This window comes from Rhynchophorus ferrugineus, unplaced genomic scaffold (genome assembly GCF_030347505.1).
Source record: "Rhynchophorus ferrugineus isolate W39M unplaced genomic scaffold, kcgeb_rfMv2 rfM9, whole genome shotgun sequence".
In the NCBI taxonomy this organism is placed as follows: Eukaryota; Metazoa; Arthropoda; class Insecta; order Coleoptera; family Curculionidae; genus Rhynchophorus; species Rhynchophorus ferrugineus.
Window position 1 is genome coordinate 17,213,406 of NW_027472588.1, and position 20,660 is coordinate 17,234,065.

Here is a 20,660-nt window from a genome sequence, read left to right on the forward strand (position 1 = left end):
GTATAGCAGGTGTACTCAAAGAAATAACTAAATCATAAATAAGTTCAAGTTGACAAAAAAATACATTATTTTAAATCACAGATAATATTTGTGAAAAAAAATCGGTCCTACTATTGTGAGTTGCTGGTTTAAATGCTGGGTTATGGTCGTAAATGTATGTGAGTACCCAAAGGCGTGAGAATGTAAAATCCGACAAGAAAAATGATCTAAGTGACATCAGTAACCGGGCTGAGTAAGCTGTATAAGATGTCTTCTGGGATGATATCTAAGTTGGTCGCTCGCCAGTCGGTATAACAATATAAATGTAACTTCACAATGAGACTCTTCTATACCTATTACATATTCATTGACTTTAAAAGAAACATATGAAAGCATGAAACTAATTTTAGACTTAATTGCATAGAACTGATAAATTTATGCTGATTTAAAAGTTGTTGCAATATTGCTTAGACTACAGGGAGGTTTCACGGAATATTGTTATTTCCTCTATTTGTGGAACAGTAGAGATACCAAAAACCACTATGAAGTGCCAACATCTGCCAAAAAGAACTGACTTTGTAGTAAATCAAATGTTTAATATGAACCTCTTATTCCACAAGGAAATGTGTTTCTTCCACCCTTACATATAAAACTTGTTTTAATGAAAAATTTTGTCAAGGCCATGGATAAAAATAATAAAGGATTTTTGTATACGAAATCTTTTTTCGTTAAATTAACTGATGCTAAATTAAAAGGAGGTCCCTTTGTTGGCTCACAAGTAAGAAAACTTATAAAAACAATGTATTCGATGAAAATCTTACCGCGAAAGAGTTAGCGGATTGGTTATCTCTAAAGAAACTAATTCACGGATTTTTAGACAATCTTAAAGCTGAACGTGTCGAGTGTTTAGTGAATGACTCGTTACAAACATTTACAACGATTATGTACAGAATGTCTTTAAAAATACATTTATATAAATTTTTGCGTTCATCAGGTACAATTTGACAAAAAGCTGTTCTATTTTTAATAATTTAAATAAATTCCGATAATTTTTAGATTTTAAATTAAAGTAGCATTAAAGACAAATAAAATGCAATAGTTTAATATCTTTTAGCGTTGGGAACTATTGACTATTTAGTAATTGACTAGTTTTTACTATCGACTAATTGATTCTACTATTTTCAGTTGACAATTACTAATAACAAGTAATTTTATATTTGTGATTCTTAATTTTATGACTTAAATAATGTATAGCTTCTTATTTTATGACCAATTATTAAAACAATAAGTCTGCTACGTAATTAATAATTGCTTCATTTGTTCGTTTAATTCATTATAAAATTGTTCAGTATCTAGTGAGTCTAATCTGTGTTTAATATATTAATGTATTATATAGTTAAGAAATAAAATAGCAAATGACTAGGTTAAGCTATAAATATGATATAAATTTATACAAGTACAAGCAAAATCTCTACTAGTCTTACCCACCCAGCTTGGTTACTGGCGTGACTGGGATCATTTTCTTTGTAGGATTTTGCACTCTTGCCTATGACAATCACTAATATTAAACGATCACAAACATACATTTACGACCATGCCCCAGCAAGATTCGAACCCGCGACTAACGCAAGAGTAGGTGGACCATTCTGTCGCCTTTACCACTACGCCAACCAAACCGACTTTAAAAGTTATTATTTCTAACATTAAATGAACTTTTTGAACTTGCAGTATTAAGATTTGTATATATAATATAATAGTTATTGAATTAAATATTATTTTGGTCTTGTATTAATTTTTAGTGATTATTGTAATATTGTAAAAATATTTAATGATATGAGGAATTAATATCATCAATCTTGGCAAAGCAATATTATATATAAAATTATATACTTATATATACATTTCAAATTGCGCAATTACATATTTTAAGCACAATAAATATTTATTTCAATATTTTGGAAATAATTTATTAGATTAAAGCCCTATTATCACCGCTAAAATAATAAAAATTTCAGAAATACTGGTGATATATTAAAATAATAAAAATTTCTCAAAGATTCAAAGCAGAAGATGAATAATTTCGTTTAAAATAAATTATTATGTATCTATGTTTTAATTTGGCAATTGGTTGTTTACACGCCCCTGAATAAAAATTCAAAGTTTGTTGAAAATGATAGTTACTTAAGACGGCACTATAAAAATGCATATTTGTTGCTTGTAAGATGCAAATCTCCGTCTTTTCCTGTCTCAAAATTAAATCTAATTATTAATATAGACAATTCTCTATACTTTGTGTACAACTCCGTTAGTTGTCAGGGATGGAAAAAAGTCGAAGCATGTATTTTTTAAATATATTTTAAAGTCTCCTTTTACCATCTATGGGTTTATCTGGACTGGGTCTAAAGTTTAACGTAGGCTCCGAACCACGGTCCTCAGCATTAAGCCTACCGACTGGCGAGTGACCAACTTTAGAAATCATCCCAGAAGACATCCGGTGGGTCTTACCCAGCCTTGTTACTAGCGTGACTGGGATCATTTTCCTTGTCGGATTTTACACTCTTGCCTAGAACATTAACAAATTTTAAACAATCATAAACATTAATTTACGCCATGCCCCAGCAGGATTCGAACCCGCGGCTATCGCAACAGTAAGAGGACCGTCTCATCGCCTTTACCACTGCGCCACCAAGTCGGCAAAGCATATATTTGACTGAAAAACATAATTATTATTTTCAGTCGACTAATGTTTTGACTATCGACTACATTGAGTGTTTTGTGACTATCGACGGTTTTGACGGCTATAGTCGATATCTCCCAACGCTAATAACGTTTTTTAATACAAAATAAAAGAAGATAATACAATTTCAAGGAAGATTCAGAAACTATGAAATAAGGTTATGTATTAGAAAATTGTTAAAAAAATGTCATCTGTTTCAGTGTTTTGTTGTTTAAAAGGATGTTTAGATGGATTTAATTTTAAAGCACCAACACATAACATTCCAAAACCAAATCCTATTCAATTAGACACTTCGTTTATGGGTAATGATCTCATTTATTCAAACATATGATAACTAATAGTAATAATTTGTAGGATATGAGGTAGTAATAGTGAAATGGGGCCAAAGAGCATGCGGCGCAGGAGGTGTCCTCGGAAATGCCCCTCTTGTTCAGTCAAAATCATACTTTGAAGTTAAAATACAACAAGGGGGCTCATGGTCAGTAGGTTTAGCAACAAGACAAACTGATTTAAGTCTAACTGTAGGCAAGTTATTTGTATCAGCATATATATGTCACATGATAAATTATCTAATATTTTTAGGAGGAATGGATGAATTTTCTTGGACATTGTGTAGTGATCATATATTAAGACATAATAAACAAGAGCTACATAAACTGAATATAGCTAGTAATTCAGAGGGAGGATTGCAGAGCCTTCAAGAGGGTGATATTATTGGAATCTCTTTTGATCATATTCAGTTAAAGTTTTATTTAAATGGAAATGAAATTGATTGTCCAATATCGAATATTAAGGGAACCACATACCCTGCCTTATATGGTAAAATCAATACTATTGTTCTAAATGGTTTAATATATGTATTTATTTTAGTTGATGATGGGGCCATTTTAGATATAATTTTGGAAAATTTCACTTATCCACCACCACCAGGATTTGATAAAATAATGCTAGAACAGTCCCTACTTTAAGCTAATATTAAGGGATATATTTGCACTCTTTAACAAAGACTTCTATTAAGGTTAATAGCTTGTGCTAATTTATGAGGTACTTGTACATACATTTTGTATTTATTTATTATTTTAAGGCAATTAACTACATTTTTAAAGCATTTAATGAGAATGTTTTCAGCTCAATCTGGTTCTGCATTTATAAAGTTTAATGTATCATTATTGCAAAGTTTATATCAGTTATTCGCATTTCAAATTACTGATAACCATAATAATAATTCAATGTAAAAGTATTATGTCAGGCAATAATAGTTATTTTCTCAGATATCAATTGAGCTGCGAATAATAAAAATATACTGCAAACTATAGATAAATAAAATATAGAGTATTAATAGTTTGTAAAGTATTAGCAGAACAGAATGTCAGATAAACATTTATTTTTTTATTGTTAGTAAAATAAAATTGGATTATATTTAATAATGAACAAATTAGAATAATATTTTTTGTTAATGCTAGTGTTTTAAACATACTGACTGCATATTTATTGTATTAAATAATGTAAGTAGTTTATTGCATAAGGTTTATTCTGAGTTCAAATTTTAATATTTATTTTTTTAACAAAATATTTTATTTCATAAAGTGATAAATAAATGGGTATAACTAATAAATCATTACAATATTATAGAATTTTTTATATTCTTTTCTTGATATATTCAATATGCCGGGTGATTTTAAGCCACAGTTTGCTTACTACATGCTGTTAATTTGGTACCGATGATTTACCATACACAAAAAAGTAGTCTTAATTCAAAGTTATGTTTTTGTTGCTTTCGGCTAGCTTTCAATTGTATACATAGGCCTCATTTTATGCGGTTTTGGTTGGACATGTACCCCTGAAAATTCTTAAACTTCTTCATGTATCCTGAAATGGTTAAATTAGCTGCATACGAAATAGTTTGTCAAATTTGTTTGAGATCATCAAGGAGATATCATCCCTCCATGATTTTTAGTATAATAGTGGATGTAATCATGCAACAAAGCATTTAAAAAGAAACATGGCGTTCAATATTATATATCAAATATCGCCATATAATTCGCATTGTAGATAAAAGGCCAAAGTATTAACAATAATGTCAAAAGCACCGAGTTAAAACAAATCCAGGAGTTCAAATATTTGGGATCAGTAATAGAGGAGAAAGTAGCGTCTACAATTGAAGTAATAACCCAAAGCTGACAAGTCTAAAAAATACTTTTATTTCTTAGTAAATAAAATACAAACATTCAACTAAACATTATAATGGTTACTATCTTAACGATATACGAAGTATTACAACGCTGATTACAACATTTGTCTATAAACATCAACAAGTTACTCTTCGAGAGACTCTAAGAAACCATCCTAGAAAATAATGGAATAGAATGTAATCCATACTCAAAATATAAAGAAATCTCAATGTTTTGTGAAACTATATGATTTCCAGTCAAAGCGCGGGCCTTTGCCTGCAAAAATTGTACATCTCAGCTTTTTGACCACCCGGTCTCGATACCAGGCCCCCGTCGATTAGCGAATGAGTCATCAGGTGTCCTCTAAGTAATTCGTTAACAATGCCGATCTGTATTTTGTTACATGTCCTCAGATTTCAGTATCAACGGTGACCTAATAAAAAGCAAAGTTAATTATCTTACTAAAAACTTTTAACATTCATTTGAAGGTCAGTCATTTTCAACAATTCCTTTGATAAACACTAAATAGTCCATCTATATCGACCGCAAATGCCTCAATGACATCTATGCTTGTACTTGCAAGGCATTCATTGATTTTGGGCTTTATATCATGTCCATGCTGCCTGCATATAGCTACTGCACCCGCATCTGTTCTGCCCGTGTAGACTTCTTGCTCATCAATGATTACTGGCCTCACATGAATGGCACCCATCTAGTACTCCATATAGAGATATCCCATATAGAGTTATCAAATTAAGATTCGTAATTCTTGCTTGTTAAGCTTGTAATGCTGTTAATCTGGCACTGACTGAACAAACAATAGCTTCACAAGTATCGTCTCCAAATTCACCTCTTCTTCACGAAGATCGTTGATACGTTTTAATTATTGTATTAAGTAAGCAAGCCAACAAAATACATCGTCCTATTTGGAAGCTATAGAGTGCACTCATTTATAAAGATTATTGCTGAATTTCGACGATTTTGAAACTATCATCTGCTCAATGATTTAAATAAACTTCTATTTATAACAAAAACCACTCCCTCTGATTTACATGTGTTTAATCTAATCAATTCAAATGAAACAGTGTAATTTTTAAAATAAAGGAATTTACAGATTACAAACATCTTGTATAAAGATAATACAGCTTCACATTACTCTTTAAATTAAAAAATCTTGGGATACCCTACATTCAAGTACTAAATCTAATATTCTAAATAGAAAATCAAACTAAAATTTCAAAATGAATTTTATTAGAAATAATTCACTATACCTAATTTTCAGATATTTTGGATTTACATAAAAACTGAGAATGACCTTTAAATTAACAGACTTACAAGACATTACTGTCAAATATATACTTTATAACAAATGTATTATATAATCATAATGAATACATTATTTAAGAAACAGAATCTGGTGTGTGCCATGCAATTCTTTCCTCATAAAACTGAATAACGACTTGTGGACATTTTACATTTGCTTCCTTTGCAGCAACTAAGTCAGTTTCATCAGTTCCTTTCCATTTCATAAGGAACATGAGTTGACCAGTTGAATCTGATGCGCCAATTATTTTCTCTGCCTCTAAGCCTCTGTCAAAGCCAGACTTCTTGGAACTTCCCTTGCTACTTTTTTCTTTTGACTCACTCTTTCTCTTCTTTTTATCTTTAGAAGTTACCTCTTCATCATTATCCTTTTCCTATGTAATTATAATAAAACTATCAGTTATATAGTTAAAATAACCTAATAAATGATCACTTACCTCTTCTTCTTTGGAGCTTTTTTTATTCTTTTCATCATCTTTTTTGGACTGCGGTTTTGATTCACTTTTTCGTTTTTTAATCTTGGCTTTCTCTTCATCCCCGGAATCGTTTTTTTTCTTTTCATCATCTGAGTCACTTTTTGTCTTTTTTTCAGATTTTTGTCCATCGTCAGATTCAGGAGAGGGGCTTTTGGTTCGTCTCTTCTATAAAATAATTATTGAATACGAAAGAAACATAACATAAATTTTGTATAAAACCTTTTTATCACTTTTTTCATTCGAGGTTGATTCATCAGAATCATTTGAATCTTTCCGGCTTCTTTTTTTCTCTTTGCTGCTTGATTTCGCTTGTTCAGCCTTTCGATTCTTTTCAAATTCGGCAATAAGATCGGGGCAATCTAAATTTTCTTCAGGTTCCCAAGTATTGTCTTCATCACTATATCCTTTCCACTTGAGAAAATATTCAACTTTGCCTTTAACTACTCTACGATCAATGATCTTTTCAACCGAATATTCTTCCTCACTTTCACTGCTATCTCCCTTAGTTTTACCCATATTTTGCTGTTAAACCAAACACATTTTATAGCGGTATAGATTAGTTAAAATGATACTACTTAAAACGAAAGTAACTAATTTAATAATTAGATAATATTAAAAGACTACATTCCTACTTATAACAATTATATAATTAGAACTTACTTCTAATATAATTTGAATTATATTTTGAGCCGTTAAATATTTAATACACAGCTAACAAAAAAATGGCGCTATAATAAAACAGCAATGCCAACAGCACCTATATAATTCCCTAATGATAGTTATTTTATTTTAGTTATGTTTGATAACATAACTAAAATTCACTATAAAAACAAATTTTCTTAAAAACAATAGAATAAATAAAAACATAGAAATAGAAAAAATTAAAAACTTATACAACCAATAGAGGCAATAAAAGAAATTTTTTATGTAATGTAATTAACCGAAATAGTAATTTAAAAAATTGGTATTAAAAGGTACAATTGTAACATTTATAAATTTGGTTCTACTTTTATATATAATAGGTATTTTTAAGTAGTAATTGTGGTAAAATAAATAATTTTCATTTTACTTTCTGCTTTATAATTATTACAAGCTGCAAAATATATATACAATATTATTGCGCTGCTGCATTGTTACAAAAGCAAGGAATAGTCAAATGTAAAGTGTACCCCTCTGAAAATTCCTGTTACTTTGCTAAATATACATTAATTGTGATAGCTTACTAAACATAAATATTAATCTACTTTATTTATCATATATTATAACTACATATATAAATATATACGCTAGCTTCAGCTTTTTGAGTCCATTCATTTGACTAAATATTAAAAGAGGATATTGACATGAATGAAATAAGGTTAGTTGGATGATAAAATATTTGTTTACAGTTAGATTTTTAAGATTATTTTGCTGTATGTAGCTTTTGTATATGTATTGTAGTTTATAAAAATGTCAGGTGAAGTTGATAAAAACCAACTAGCAGCGGTATTACAAGTTTTAAAAAAATATAATTTGAAGGTAATACTAATACTCTTATTATTAACTTGGGCAAAAACTATTTTATTAATTTTATTTAGGGAACAGAAGAATTGTTAAGAAAAGAAGCTAATTTTACTGATGATCTCGATCAACAAGACTCAGATGTTAGTAGTGTTTTAACAGGATATAAAAGTGATGGAGATCCTGAAACATACGAGGTTTCTTATTTAGAATTGAAAAGATTTGTAGAAAATTCTTTAGATATATACAAACATGAATTGGGTATGATATTATATCCAGTACTTGTCCATATGTATCTTGAACTTGTATATAATGGTCATACAGATAAAGCTATATCTTTGATGAAAAAATTTGGTCCTGAACAAGATATTTATTATCAAGAAGATTTGAAAAGGTTGGCCATGGTAACAAAGCGTGATCATATGAATGGAAATGAGCTTACAGATACTTTTAAGTCAAATCAATTTATTTTGCGTATGTCAAGGGATACATATTCATTATTAAAAAGGCACCTACATGACAAGAAAGCTTCTGTTTTATTAAATATTGTTCAGGAACATTTATATTTTGATATGTATGAGGGTGTTGCTAGGAATAAAACACAAATAGATGCAACTTCGGGTGCGGTTGGAGGAGAAGCTAAAAGACAGGGTATGTTTTGTGTTACATTATATTTATTTCAGCATTCATATGTATTATTTTTAGATAATAAAGCAAAAGTATATTATGGAATACCAAAACCACCTGATATGCAGATATTATCTGCTCCAGTTGAGGATGAAGAAGAAGTACCTGATCAGGATAACCCAGATAAACCAAAAAAGAAAAAATCCAAAAAAGATCCTTTGCTTTCAAAGAAAACTAAGTCTGATCCAAATGCTCCTCCACCTGATAGGCTTCCTATTCCAGATTTGTAAGGGTTTAAATATTTTGATGTATTTTCTTATATATATTGTTGTGGTTTCAGAAAAGACAATGATAAAATTGAAAAACTCAAGGCCTTAAGAGAGGCCTCTAAAAGAATAAACTTAGGACCTGAAAATCTTCCTTCTTGTTGTTGCTATACTTTATTAAACTCAAACTATACGTATGTTTATTTATGTATGTGTTTAATGTTTATTATACATTTATATTTTAGAGTGTGTTGTGCCGAAATTACAGAAGATTCAAGTGTAATGGCAGTGGGTTTCAATGACTCTATTATTAAAGTTTTTACACTTGTTCCGCAGAAATTGAAGTCCATGAAGTCAGCTGATCAACTACAAGATGTAAATATTGATGCTGATGATGTTTTGGTAAAATAATTTTATGGCTTTATGTTATCAATTTTGACTTTTGAAATGTTGAATAGGTGAGAATGATGGATGAAAGGTCTGGTGAGAGTTCACGTACATTATGCGGCCATGGCGGTCCTGTTTATTCAGTATCTTTTTCACCAGAACGTACATTATTATTAAGTTCATCAGAAGATACCACAATTAGGTAGATGGAGGATAACTTTGATTGCAAATGATATAGGCATATTTTTGTAGATTATGGAGTCTCCAAATTTGGACATGTCTTGTGGTATATAAAGGACATATGTTTCCTGTTTGGGATGTAAAATTTTCACCATTAGGTTACTATTTTGCTTCATGTTCTTATGATAGAACTGCTAGACTTTGGGCAACGGATCATTATCAGCCACTTAGAATATTTGCAGGTCATTTTTCGGACGTTGATGTAAGTATAGCTATTACTGTAAAATCTACTACTCTGCTATTTTTCTTCTCTAGTGCATACAATTTCACCCAAATTCAAATTATGTGGCAACAGGTTCTAGTGATAGAAGGGTGTGCTTATGGGACGTGACAACTGGAAATCATGTTCGTTTGATGACTGGTCATAAGCAGCCTATACAGGCATTGGCTTTTAGCATATGTGGAAGATTTTTAGCATCAGCTGGAACAGATTGTTCTGTTTTAATATGGGATCTTTCGCATGGCCACTTAGTCGCAGAGCTTACTGGGCATGAGAAAACTATTCACTGTCTGTCTTTCAGCCGCTGTGGTAACGTCCTGGTTTCTGGAGGATTGGATTGTTCAATTAAATTATGGAATTTCACCAAACTAACAGATGATACGAGCTCGGAGGATGTAAATATATCACATAATCCGGAAGTTAAGACCGGAGAGGATTATTTGCTGAGGACTTTCCAAACAAAAAATTCACCATTAATAAATTTGCATTTTACTAGAAGAAATTTAATGATTGCTGTTGCTGTTTTTGATTCTGTTCCAACCTGATTAAAATATTTATTCAGATGGACTATTTTTATGAGTTGTTTTTTTTAATTACTTGCTTATTTTGGGTTATAACAGGCGAGACAAAAATAACTTTATAATTTGGAACGTTTTATAATTTACGTCTAAAAATCATGGATGGCACAAAACATAAATATTACAATAAAACAGGCTTGGTTTACACACTAACTAAATAATATGTATTTACAGATGCTTCACAAAGGTTTTGTTGTAAAAATATACAAATATACACGATCAAAAATAAGATTTTTCAGTCATTTTTATGATTACTAATGTTAGATGAATTTAAAGCACTTCTGCTTGTCGCGCGGTATTCTCGTCTTAAATAATATAGAATCTGCTCTATATTGAGTATTCAAAAGCGGCGTATAACCAAAAACCTGAAACAAATAAGAGATAGGATAAATGGATATAGATGAACAGAAAACTACTTTTACCTGAGTAAAAAAGTTGATACATTTATGTCGTTCTTGAAAATGCGTTTCGTCTTCCGATAAACTTTGAGGACAACCTGGACATCGAAAAGTCCATCTTGATGTTACTTTCACAGGAGGTTTCTTCGTTATATGACTAACTAAGAAATTCATGGCTATATCTTCGCAGTTCATGTATTCGTCTACTTTGTCGCGTATAGCTTGTGGCAACCATTTCCAGTAAAGATGTAAATAATGGCGATGTAGGAAAGCTGCGCCTATAATCGTAAACAACAATAAAACATTGGAAATTGAAATTTTCTGTATCAAATTTCGTTTTACTCAGAGCGCGTTGTTGACGATGGGCCACAATCGCTTGAAGTACAATGTTAGTCTTTTATTTTCTAGATAGCTCTACATGATCAATACGTCCATTTTGCACCAAAAATCTGCGAGAAATACGTTTATTTTTAATTTGATAGACATGTTTACACCACTGCAATCTGGATTTGTTCATTTGACTGATTATCGTGTCTTAATTGGATGACTTCATATCCAATACGGCGTCTAAAAGAAACATGTAGAATTTGCATTAAACATGGCCTTTGGAAGACTTGAAGTTTACTGTTATTTGACCGTAACTCTGTTTTTAACAAGTATCAATATCATAATAAGAATTGGTAAAATAAGTTGATTGTAGAATTTCCTCTCGCCTACGTACACCATTTTAGAGAAGCGAAAGCTTGGTCGATACCGCTTATTATTTCAGGATCTCAAGTACTTCCACTCCTGCACTTGCTCTAGCTGGATGCCGTTGAGATTTACAGTTACAATAGCAGGCGATCCGTTAGTTGATGATGTCAGTGAAGTTATTGGATCTGCAATGCCAACTATATCGCGGTAGCAGAAGATAAGATTGGTCAATAAGTTTGTAGGGTTATATTGAATGTCATGTCTCTTTTTAAACACTTTTCGTATAATTGCATCCACTACTATGTTGAAAAGGAGCGGAGGGACGACATCCACTCGGCAAACATTTGCTTGGATCTTAAATTAATTTTTTAAGTAATTTGGTATTCCCACACAGCTAAAACAATCATTGTTGCGGAATTGAAAAAGTTCAATAATAAGTAATTTTTGAATTGGGATTATACTAATGATTTCCTTCCCTTTACATTAAACTGTGATGCGTACTAGATCAATTAAAAGAAGAAAATAGCACAATACGTTTTCAATTGTGAATTTTCGAATTGTTGATTTAGTTTCTACATTACTATAGGAGGTTTGGACAAATGGTATAAAGTTTAAAAATAAAAAGACTTCAATACCTAAATATTTGAAAAGACTTATTACACTTTGGTAGATTTTGATATTTACTTTTATTTTTGTGGTATATTTGATATTTACGGCCAAGCCGTTAACGCTAAAGTTGATTGCGAAAAAACTATGTATTTGGCACCGATTCTCTGAATTATATTCTATTCACTCCATCCTTTAGGTTATAGGACTTTTGATTATATATACTTTGGCCGTCTCAGGCAATTTATGGATGTCAATTCAAAAGGACGGTTTCTCCATTGAGCTAATTTTTTTAACTTCCTTGAAATTGGCAAAGTATGTGCCCCCATAGATGTAAAAAGGTGGTAGTTGAATGAAACCAGGTCTGGAGAGTACGACGGGTTTGATAAGACATACCATCTAGGCGATTTCAATACTTCTTTGACTGGTTTTACTGAGACAGCGTATAGTACACGTACAGCGTAGTATTGTGTACATTTTTTGATAAATGCACAATACAAATTGATCATTTGTTGCCGGTAGCGATTAGTATTAACTGTTTATCCAGGTTTCAACAGTTAATAACATTTTTTCGTGTAAGATATCCGAAATAAAACCATTTTTGAAGAACCATTTGAAGCAGCATTTCCATTTGAACCATTGAACCATTTGAAAAGCAGCATTTCACTGATGATCTTTTGAATTTTTAATTGCTTGTCGATAAATTCATGTGGCACCCATCTTTTGAATCTTTCCCATCGCTTGTAATCGTTTACAAATTGCTATTGGGCTTACACTCAACACTATTGCCAACTATTTGTAAGTTTGTGTTGGGTCTTCATCCAATAATTTCTACAATTCCGGATATCCAAACGTTACGTTAAAAAATACGGCCTGTATTCAGTAGTATTATGGATATTTTTTACTCCGTTGGCTCTCATGTTACGTGAGCATCTGGGGGGGGGGGGGATACACTGCAGACAACTCCTCTGAGTTACAAGCTATTTCCTTTGGCACGGAGACCTTTACGTTATTTATTTTATATCAACTTTTTGGATGCCTCATGTTTAGCTTGTGCTGCGTAGCACGTGCTTCCTTTATCTCCTCTGGTCGCTTCTGGTATCGTGCTTATCTTCTTTGTGTTGTTTACATGCAAGTGATACAATTAATCAAGAAGTTTCTAAAAATGACCAACAGTGGAAAATAGGCAAGGTGCTTTGTTACTCCCAAACAGCAGGCGACCATATGACACAGATATTTAGGTGGGTTAATCGGACAAACAATTTTATAATTCGATTTAAAAAGGACACAAATAGATGTCGATTATTTCAAATCTTAAAAGCATTCAAGACCAAAACCTAAAAAAGGTATTTGCGAACGCATATCTTGTTAATACTTCTGTATGACTCCGAAACTTGGACACTACTATAATTTGACCTTTGTGAGCTTGAAGTAAATTCCGCGTGTTCCGCTCTGAGATCTAATTAAAAATGAAACTCGAATAAGTCATGACAACCAAGATATAGTTGAAAAAGAAATTCAGAGACGCAGATTATAATGGCCTGAACACATTTGTCGAATGAAAGACTTCTTAGTAAAGCTTCATTCTCAGGCAAAATCAATCGAGAGGATATTTGAGGCCAAAAATGATTGTGCCGTTGATAGTGACAAGATTTGGTGAAAAATATCGCCATTCATATGTTAAAAATGCGGATTTTCTATAAATCTAACATTTTCTCCTTTAATATGAGTGATTAAATGTCTAAAAATACAATTGTAACATTTACTTCAAAACAACTTGCAAAATGGCATTATGGAAATATAGTATTTTTAAAAACACTATATGACTTTATCACTTACCTGTTAAGACCATACTGAGTTCGCAACTATAATTTGAATTGTAAAGCCAACCATTTTTGGTATTTAAGTCCCAGGCGTGAAACCGCCCGGGGAACCCGACGATCCGGTCGCGATGCTCTCTCCAAACCCTAAATCCAAACAGGATCTCGTCGTGTCTTAGATGAGCGTCATCGTCAACCGAAAGCACGGCTTCCGTGTGCAGATTGTCTAATGGCAAAAACCTATTGTTGAGCGAATTTCTGGCAGCTTTAACGATATGGACGGGTGCGCCGATGTCCGGCCAACGAAGCTCCGGACTGGGAAGGCGCGGCGAGTTCCACACTACTACGACGGAGTGCAGATACGGAAGTCCTCTTAAACGGGCTATGGAATCTAAGAGGACTTGTTCTCGTTCGTATGTTAGTATCAGTATGGTGAATTGTTCTCGTGGGCTATTCCCACCGAGAGCTTCGGAAAATTCCTTGCCGGCTCCTCCTTGTCCGTTGCCGATAGGTCTAAAACCTCTTCCGGATCCACTAAATTTGGCGTCGGATGGTAAAACTGGATCCATCGGAAGGGCCGGATATAATCTATGAGAGCATATATTAGTTATGAAATTTTAAAATAAGCTCAAGCCTGACGATAATACCTAAAAGGATCTCCCCAGTCATTCCACATTTCATAACCTTGGGTGAGAGTTAAGCTGTAGTTTCTCCGATATGCTGGACTGTTATACGGTGGTTCTAGTGGGCCTAAACTTTCTTCTTGTTCAATATCACCAGCTGGAGGAACTGTAAATCATGACGACACTCGATATTTTAACTCACTCATTCTTTATATAATTTTACCCAAAATTGGTTGAAAAGTATCATTAAAAACACTGATAGCAGCTACAGTATCAGCCGGTATGGGTGGTATATTCAGTCTATCTCGTAGTACAGCTACAATCGTATCTAATGTGCTTTGTACTGATGCCAAATATCTTTCCCAGATGAATCTACCTTGCCGACGGAATAAAAGAATGTCCTCATCTGGAATTGTCCTTAAAAGGAAATGCAGTTCTGTCACTCTTGCTTTAGGCAAAAATATTGCCACCCTTTTCCACTGTATTACCTCACTATAAGCTAACTTTATTTGATCTCCGCCTAGAATTACGGGAATAGCTCCTAAAAATGAATCTGTCAATACCTATTATTGCACTACTAGTTAAACAACTACCTGAACGTAAAGCTTCATATACTCTAGCTTGTAAAAGTGTGGTTGAAACAAACTCAATTGAACTAGGGGCAAATATTAAAGTGAACGTCGATTCCTTTAAAACACTCATGCGGCTACTATCCGTGCCGCACAAAGCCCAATCCTGAGGACCGGTATTCATACTGTCGTCGCTGGCTGGAACACATTCAAAGTCAAACAAAAATTTATCTGATGTGTGAGTCTTTGATAGTTGCTTCAAGTGTTCTAATATGAAGTTATTCAGTTCAATATTCTCTTTCTGTAATTCTTCATCAATACTAAAGCTGTTCTTTTTAATTAATGCAGATTTATTTACTTTCATTTCACCTTGAAAAGAAAGTAAAAATTTTCTACGACTCGGAATCATGTGGGAACATTCCTGCCACACATCTCCGCCAGGTGGACCTAAGACTGGCGATACAATTAAGTCAAATTCAGGCCGGAAATAGTCATGATAAAATGTGGATTGAACTAAAATAGCTCTGCCTGTAACCAACAGATTATTCCATAATTTGTTAATTACTTTATAGAATTAAAATTCACCTGTATCAATGTTAGAAAACACATCCCCACTTACTGCACTCAAATCTCTTCTAGCCAAGTTTAACAATACATGATTTCTCCCATCACCACCCCAGTATGGTAATCGTTTTAAAGCTTCAGAATTTAAAGGTGGCAAATTTAGGTGATTACCAATATTCTCAGTAACATCATCAGTGTCTTTAAGTGCTTCACCTGCAATTGTTAATTACGTTTATGGTGAATTTTTTGTCAACGAAAAAATATAACTTACCAACTAAAACTAGAAAAATGCAAGCCTCTATGGGGTTTTGTGTAAGATGTGGATTATATCCAAGAACTTGCTTTAATGTTGTTTTTAAGAAACCATCCACATCCCAACCATCATTCATAACAGCATATTGATCTGGGTCGTATAGATAAATGGGGAACCCTGAAGTTAATGAACACCTGAAATATTTCATGTAATTAAATTGTTGGTGTATTTGAAATTATATACCTTGAATGGTCAAAACAAGAGAACATTCTACAGTTCATTGATCTATTCTTTGGAATAGGTGGTAGTTTCAGTGGTAATCTATTTGGAGTGAGTCTTTTTGGTAAAGCTAAATCCGGAGTGTTTTGTTCTAATGCTTCTTGCATGGCAACTTGCGCTTGTTCAACAGAAATCTTCAGTCTATTCAAATTAGTTTGTTGATGGGCTATTTCCAATTTCAAATCATCAATATTCTTGGAAAATGTCTTAAAGAGAAAATAAATTAATATAATTGAAATGTTAACATAACAATATACCTGTAGTTCTTGTTTGGACTGTTGTCTTTTTTTCTCAATATGCCTTAATTCACTCAATACTGATCCCTTTATTCTAATTAATTCTTCAACGCCTACTCTTAAATCAATTTCTTTCATAGTTTCTAAATCATCAGGGAGATCTGAGTGCGAGTGAGTGTTATGTGTAATTAGATTCATATTTCTTTCAACTTTGAATAAATAAAACTGCGTTATGAGTGGAGTGAGTATTAAAATGGCTAATACCATAATGACTATCCTGGAAAGTTTTACATTCACGAGCCATTGTAAACAATTTCGCGATTCTCCGTTAAGAGGAGGCATTTTTGGATAATTTTTAAAGGTAACAATATGAAACTTAATCACCCATCCCTTCTTAAACAAAGACACATTCAGGTGTACAAACAAGATTCCTACCTTAGTATTTCTGACATTTTAAAAGAAAAAAATTGAAAAGAAAACAAGGATTTCTCCACCTTCTATTGTGGTTAGTGCTAAATGTTTCACAATTATTGTTGATATTAGTTATCTGTCAAATGTCAGTAAGAGAGATGGTAGCGATATCTGCAATTTTAGCTTAAAGTTTATTTCACAAAAAGAAGAAGAATAATAGTTATCTTTTTTTAGGTAGAGGATCAAATTACAGTTTTCTTTATATTTGTTTCAGAAAAAGTACATTAAAAAAAAATTTGACGACAGTTTAAACTAAGTTTTAACTTTGTTTTTTACAGATATGATATAATCTGTATAGTAATACAAATATTATGCAAAAATATGTATTTACGATTTACTACTAATATAATTCGTTTCTATATTAGCTACATGTAACTAAGTAATGTTATATTCATAGAGAATATTTATGATAATCTTGTTTCAAGATTATATAACATGAAACACTTGTCATTTCCAATTTTTAAAAATACTTTTTATTATACTTACAATTTTATTAATTAAAACACGTAAGTCTACAATAAATTATTTTATTTAACATATTTGTGTAGAATATGATTATTTACATCAAGTTGTTATAATTTGTGCAATTGAAGTTTCTACGCTGTGCAGAAAACATATTACATATGCTCAATTAAGTGTTTTAAGAACTCAAACGTTCCTTATTCTAAGCTATGTTTAGGTACTTTTTTTTTAATTAAGTTGTGAGATTTATATTAACATGCTAATTAGTGTGCAACTGTTAACTGTATCGATTAACGAAAGGGTAATTTATGGAACAGAAATCAGATAATATCGTTTATACAGTGATGTAATAACGTTAAAAACGAATCATATATTAAAGTACACAGTCGTTTATATTCATCATGACAATATATTGTTTGTAGTATCGGTAGTGTACGTGAGTTAATCTATATAATATAAATTGTTTATATGACGTTCCAGTAAAAATCAATTCAAAAATAGAGGCACATTTTTTTGTTCAGAATTTTGGTGATAAGCGAAGGACGGTGCTCACAATTTATTGCAGCAATAACTCTTATGTAGTTTCTGTCAGCCTAAGTATAGAACTTTCATAACATAATAAATAAAAAGTGAATAATTGGTTAGATGGTACACATTAATATCTATAAAAACACGTGGTTGACCTCTGTCCATTCTCCTAGTTTTATTTTGACTAAGTTATTTTTTGTCTAATATCAACTATGGTATAATTAATTAATAAAAATGTTATACTCTCTATGTCTGAAAAGGTTGGCGTGGTTAGAAATAACATATTGAGACACCACAATGGCTACGTGGCGTAGACTACAGACCGATTACTAACCACTAATGCTGTTTCGTTCATTGACGTTAAATATCACCCAGGACTTAACAGAAATGCCGTAAAAGCTGATTAAATACATCTAAGTGCCAAAAAATTACGACACAAGAACCTGTAGGTACATAATATTAACTCTGACTTAGTCTATTCAACCTAACATCCTACTGAAGAAGTATGGATAAAATTTCCTCGGTTTAGTGGTGTGTAGACTTCGGTGCCGGTTGATTTTCTTGGGTTCGTCCGACGGGAATGGATGGTCGCTGTAAGCTTCAGAGGATTCGGTGTGAACGGCAGTGGTTTCCTTGGTTGGCGATGCTGATATCGAAGTTTCGCCTAACAAAGATCGCGGGAGAAATTCCTCCTTTGTTACGTTTGGTTTGGCGGTGGTGATTACTTCGCTATCGTTATTCTTGGATACTTTTGGATGGTGGTTTAGAATATATATTCTTGGATCTATCGGGTTCCTGGGAGATACGGTCGAAGAGAGTTCTGATTTCACTTTGCTTGTGGCTTTATCATCAGTTTTATTGACGGATGATTTGATATCTTCGGTTTTGGTGACGTTTATCAAAGAATTCTCTGTTGTGGAACTGAGTGTAGCGTTTTTATCATCAGCATTGTTGGATACCGAGAAGCTCAACACTCGAGGTACGCTGAATTGTGGAGTATCCTCTTTTTCCTCGGTAAGCGGCGGCAATTCCTTTCTGAAAGTCCGGTTTAACTTCACGGAGGTGTCTTTGATATCGGGCAACATCTCGAACTCCTTAGTCAAATCGACCACGGTTTGAGTCGGTTTTCGGTTTTCATTATTTTTCTTGTCGTCTTTTCGTTCAGATGTTTTCGGTTTTTCCAATTTGTCGACTGTCGTTTTGTTAGACGATTTTTTTGTTGGTACTAGAGGTTTCTTCGTTATCGGCTTCTTGGTAGGTGGCGTATCTTTTAATACCGGAGCTGTATGTATGTCTTGTGTAGTGGCGGTTTGTGACGAGGCGCTGATGGATGAAGACGGTGGCGCAACAGATGATGTTTGCGGGTTATTTTTGTTCTTCAATTCGGGTGACTCCTGTTCCGTGTCGTTGAGTTCTATGATATCAAACATTGTACCTAGAACAAATAGGTTGTATTAATTTTTGAAAACTTATTACTGTTTGCTCTCTTATTTATATTTACCAAAATCCAATTTGTTAATTGTTGAAAATGGACTGCCTTGAATGTATACGTTATTAAATAAATTTAACTGAGAAATATTTAGCAGAATCCTACATAGCTTAATAGCCAGTGTTTTGGGTTTGGAGTACTGTTTTGATAATACAGGGGATAGGCAAAACAATATGAATAGTATGCAATATTGTACATCTCGTTGTATGTATTGCTCAGTTTGTATACCAAGTCTTGTAGGTTATATTTCGGTGTATTATACGATTTGTTGTGCGACAGTTCAAACAAGCGATCGTTGAAATGTGTGATGTTTCAAACTTCGAAAGAGGTCTCTATATTGGTGCTCGGTTAGTGGAAGTGCGTGTGACGAAAACAGCTAAATTGTTGACATTTCAAGGAGCTACCGGACAAGAATAGTATGGCGCGAGTTTCATAAACCTAACATTCATGGAAGGGCTACGATTGCGAAACTCTTTGCAGGTTCTACATCATTAAATAACAGCCAACAAAATACCCAAAAATATTACCCTAGAAGTACACGGGCGAGCTGCCAGCAACGATAATGATGATCTGGCAACCCCGAGACGTTGATCTCGGATATCATTGAAGGATACTATGTATCATTCAGTCACTGACTATCGTTCAGTTGAGACGGAGACACGTCGACTGCCCAAGCGTCTCTTCAGGTAAAGCGCCGCTCCCTTTCATATATTTATATATTCTTAATATTTTGTAACGTCAATAAATAACGGTCACTTAATATAACCACCAACCATATTATTTCAACCTATCTCCATTCACTAAGCCACATAAAGCCCTAAACTTTTATAATATTGTGATATTTACCTGATCCCCTTATTCACATCACTGACCGGATTATTACGAATGAATATCTCGACATGCTCAAGGATGAAGTTCTTACTAAGACTAGCAAATTGCTGCCAAAAGGAAATTAATTATGTACAGCAATTAATAATGCAAATTGTGAATATCATTTAGGCCGCGAACCCACTTACTCGCCTATAGACACAATCACCGAAACCGCCTCACAGTTGACCCCTGTAGATCGCTACTGCTACTGCATTAACTTTGGGGATATGGCACCCGCTGATCGGGCACCCGCTGATCGGGCAGCCGTTATTGGGTACGAGGACCCGACGATTCA

General features: G+C 32.9%; 5 protein-coding genes across 7 annotated transcripts in view; 2 read left to right on the plus strand and 3 right to left on the minus strand.

Annotated features, from left to right (window-relative positions):
- The first annotated feature begins 2,845 nt into the window (after positions 1–2,845).
- On the plus strand, positions 2,846–3,830 carry LOC143202143 (SPRY domain-containing protein 7). The gene is made up of 4 exons (XM_076413433.1): positions 2,846–3,018; positions 3,071–3,241; positions 3,299–3,535; positions 3,587–3,830. The coding sequence occupies exons 1-4, from the start codon at positions 2,901–2,903 to the stop codon at positions 3,682–3,684; spliced, it is 624 nt and encodes a 207-aa protein (XP_076269548.1). The 5' UTR covers positions 2,846–2,900; the 3' UTR covers positions 3,685–3,830.
- A 2,286-nt stretch (positions 3,831–6,116) lies between these two features.
- LOC143202135 (chromobox protein homolog 1) lies at positions 6,117–7,476 on the minus strand. The gene is made up of 4 exons (XM_076413422.1): positions 7,347–7,476; positions 6,906–7,208; positions 6,648–6,851; positions 6,117–6,584 (listed from the first exon to the last, which is right to left on the minus strand). The coding sequence occupies exons 2-4, from the start codon at positions 7,200–7,202 to the stop codon at positions 6,288–6,290; spliced, it is 798 nt and encodes a 265-aa protein (XP_076269537.1). The 5' UTR covers positions 7,203–7,208; positions 7,347–7,476; the 3' UTR covers positions 6,117–6,287.
- A 75-nt stretch (positions 7,477–7,551) lies between these two features.
- On the plus strand, positions 7,552–10,730 carry Taf5 (TATA-box binding protein associated factor 5). Of its 2 annotated transcripts, none has more exons than XM_076413397.1 (9): positions 7,552–8,043; positions 8,127–8,204; positions 8,264–8,837; positions 8,892–9,099; positions 9,154–9,273; positions 9,325–9,481; positions 9,538–9,668; positions 9,719–9,908; positions 9,962–10,730. In XM_076413397.1, exons 2-9 carry the CDS (start codon positions 8,136–8,138, stop codon positions 10,469–10,471), a joined length of 1,959 nt encoding a protein of 652 aa, XP_076269512.1. In that variant the 5' UTR covers positions 7,552–8,043; positions 8,127–8,135; the 3' UTR covers positions 10,472–10,730. The 2 variants fall into 2 exon arrangements, with proteins under 2 accessions (XP_076269512.1, XP_076269513.1); XM_076413398.1 differs by lacking the exon at positions 7,552–8,043 and having other exon boundaries at positions 8,050–8,204; positions 8,264–8,447; positions 8,511–8,837.
- botv (exostosin like glycosyltransferase 3) lies at positions 10,563–17,068 on the minus strand. Of its 2 annotated transcripts, XM_076413386.1 has the most exons (11): positions 16,981–17,068; positions 16,567–16,822; positions 16,274–16,515; positions 16,049–16,224; positions 15,799–15,990; positions 15,238–15,741; positions 14,868–15,185; positions 14,669–14,810; positions 14,041–14,609; positions 10,927–11,180; positions 10,563–10,869 (listed from the first exon to the last, which is right to left on the minus strand). In XM_076413386.1, exons 1-11 carry the CDS (start codon positions 16,995–16,997, stop codon positions 10,765–10,767), a joined length of 2,775 nt encoding a protein of 924 aa, XP_076269501.1. In that variant the 5' UTR covers positions 16,998–17,068; the 3' UTR covers positions 10,563–10,764. The 2 variants fall into 2 exon arrangements, with proteins under 2 accessions (XP_076269501.1, XP_076269500.1); XM_076413385.1 differs by having other exon boundaries at positions 16,567–17,039.
- Positions 17,069–17,527: 459 nt separating this feature from the next.
- LOC143202112 (uncharacterized) overlaps positions 17,528–20,660 on the minus strand; it is a 506,901-nt gene continuing 503,768 nt past the window's right edge. Inside the window, exon 9 of the mRNA XM_076413396.1 lies at positions 17,528–19,441. Within this exon, the coding sequence (XP_076269511.1) occupies positions 18,486–19,441 (956 nt within the window). The 3' untranslated portion in view covers positions 17,528–18,485. The remainder of the gene's footprint in view (positions 19,442–20,660) is intronic.

Bases quoted from the DNA above. Each gene is read 5' to 3' on its own strand.
- LOC143202143 (XM_076413433.1), top strand. From the start codon at position 2,901: ATGTCATCTGTTTCAGTGTTTTGTTGTTTAAAAGGATGTTTAGATGGA. The intron at 3,019-3,070 runs GTAATGATCTCA...AATAATTTGTAG, and splicing joins ATTAGACACTTCGTTTATGG to GATATGAGGTAGTAATAGTG. The intron at 3,242-3,298 runs GCAAGTTATTTG...TAATATTTTTAG, and splicing joins TGATTTAAGTCTAACTGTAG to GAGGAATGGATGAATTTTCT.
- LOC143202135 (XM_076413422.1), bottom strand. From the start codon at position 7,202: ATGGGTAAAACTAAGGGAGATAGCAGTGAAAGTGAGGAAGAATATTCG. The intron at 6,852-6,905 runs GTTTTATACAAA...ATTATTTTATAG, and splicing joins ATGAAAAAAGTGATAAAAAG to AAGAGACGAACCAAAAGCCC. The intron at 6,585-6,647 runs GTAAGTGATCAT...ATAATTACATAG, and splicing joins AAAGCTCCAAAGAAGAAGAG to GAAAAGGATAATGATGAAGA.
- Taf5 (XM_076413397.1), top strand. From the start codon at position 8,136: ATGTCAGGTGAAGTTGATAAAAACCAACTAGCAGCGGTATTACAAGTT. The intron at 9,669-9,718 runs GTAGATGGAGGA...ATATTTTTGTAG, and splicing joins TCAGAAGATACCACAATTAG to ATTATGGAGTCTCCAAATTT. The intron at 9,909-9,961 runs GTAAGTATAGCT...TTTCTTCTCTAG, and splicing joins GTCATTTTTCGGACGTTGAT to TGCATACAATTTCACCCAAA.
- botv (XM_076413385.1), bottom strand. From the start codon at position 16,887: ATGCCTCCTCTTAACGGAGAATCGCGAAATTGTTTACAATGGCTCGTG. The intron at 15,991-16,048 runs GTAAGTTATATT...TAACAATTGCAG, and splicing joins CATTTTTCTAGTTTTAGTTG to GTGAAGCACTTAAAGACACT. The intron at 15,186-15,237 runs GTAGTTGTTTAA...ATTCATTTTTAG, and splicing joins ATATGAAGCTTTACGTTCAG to GAGCTATTCCCGTAATTCTA.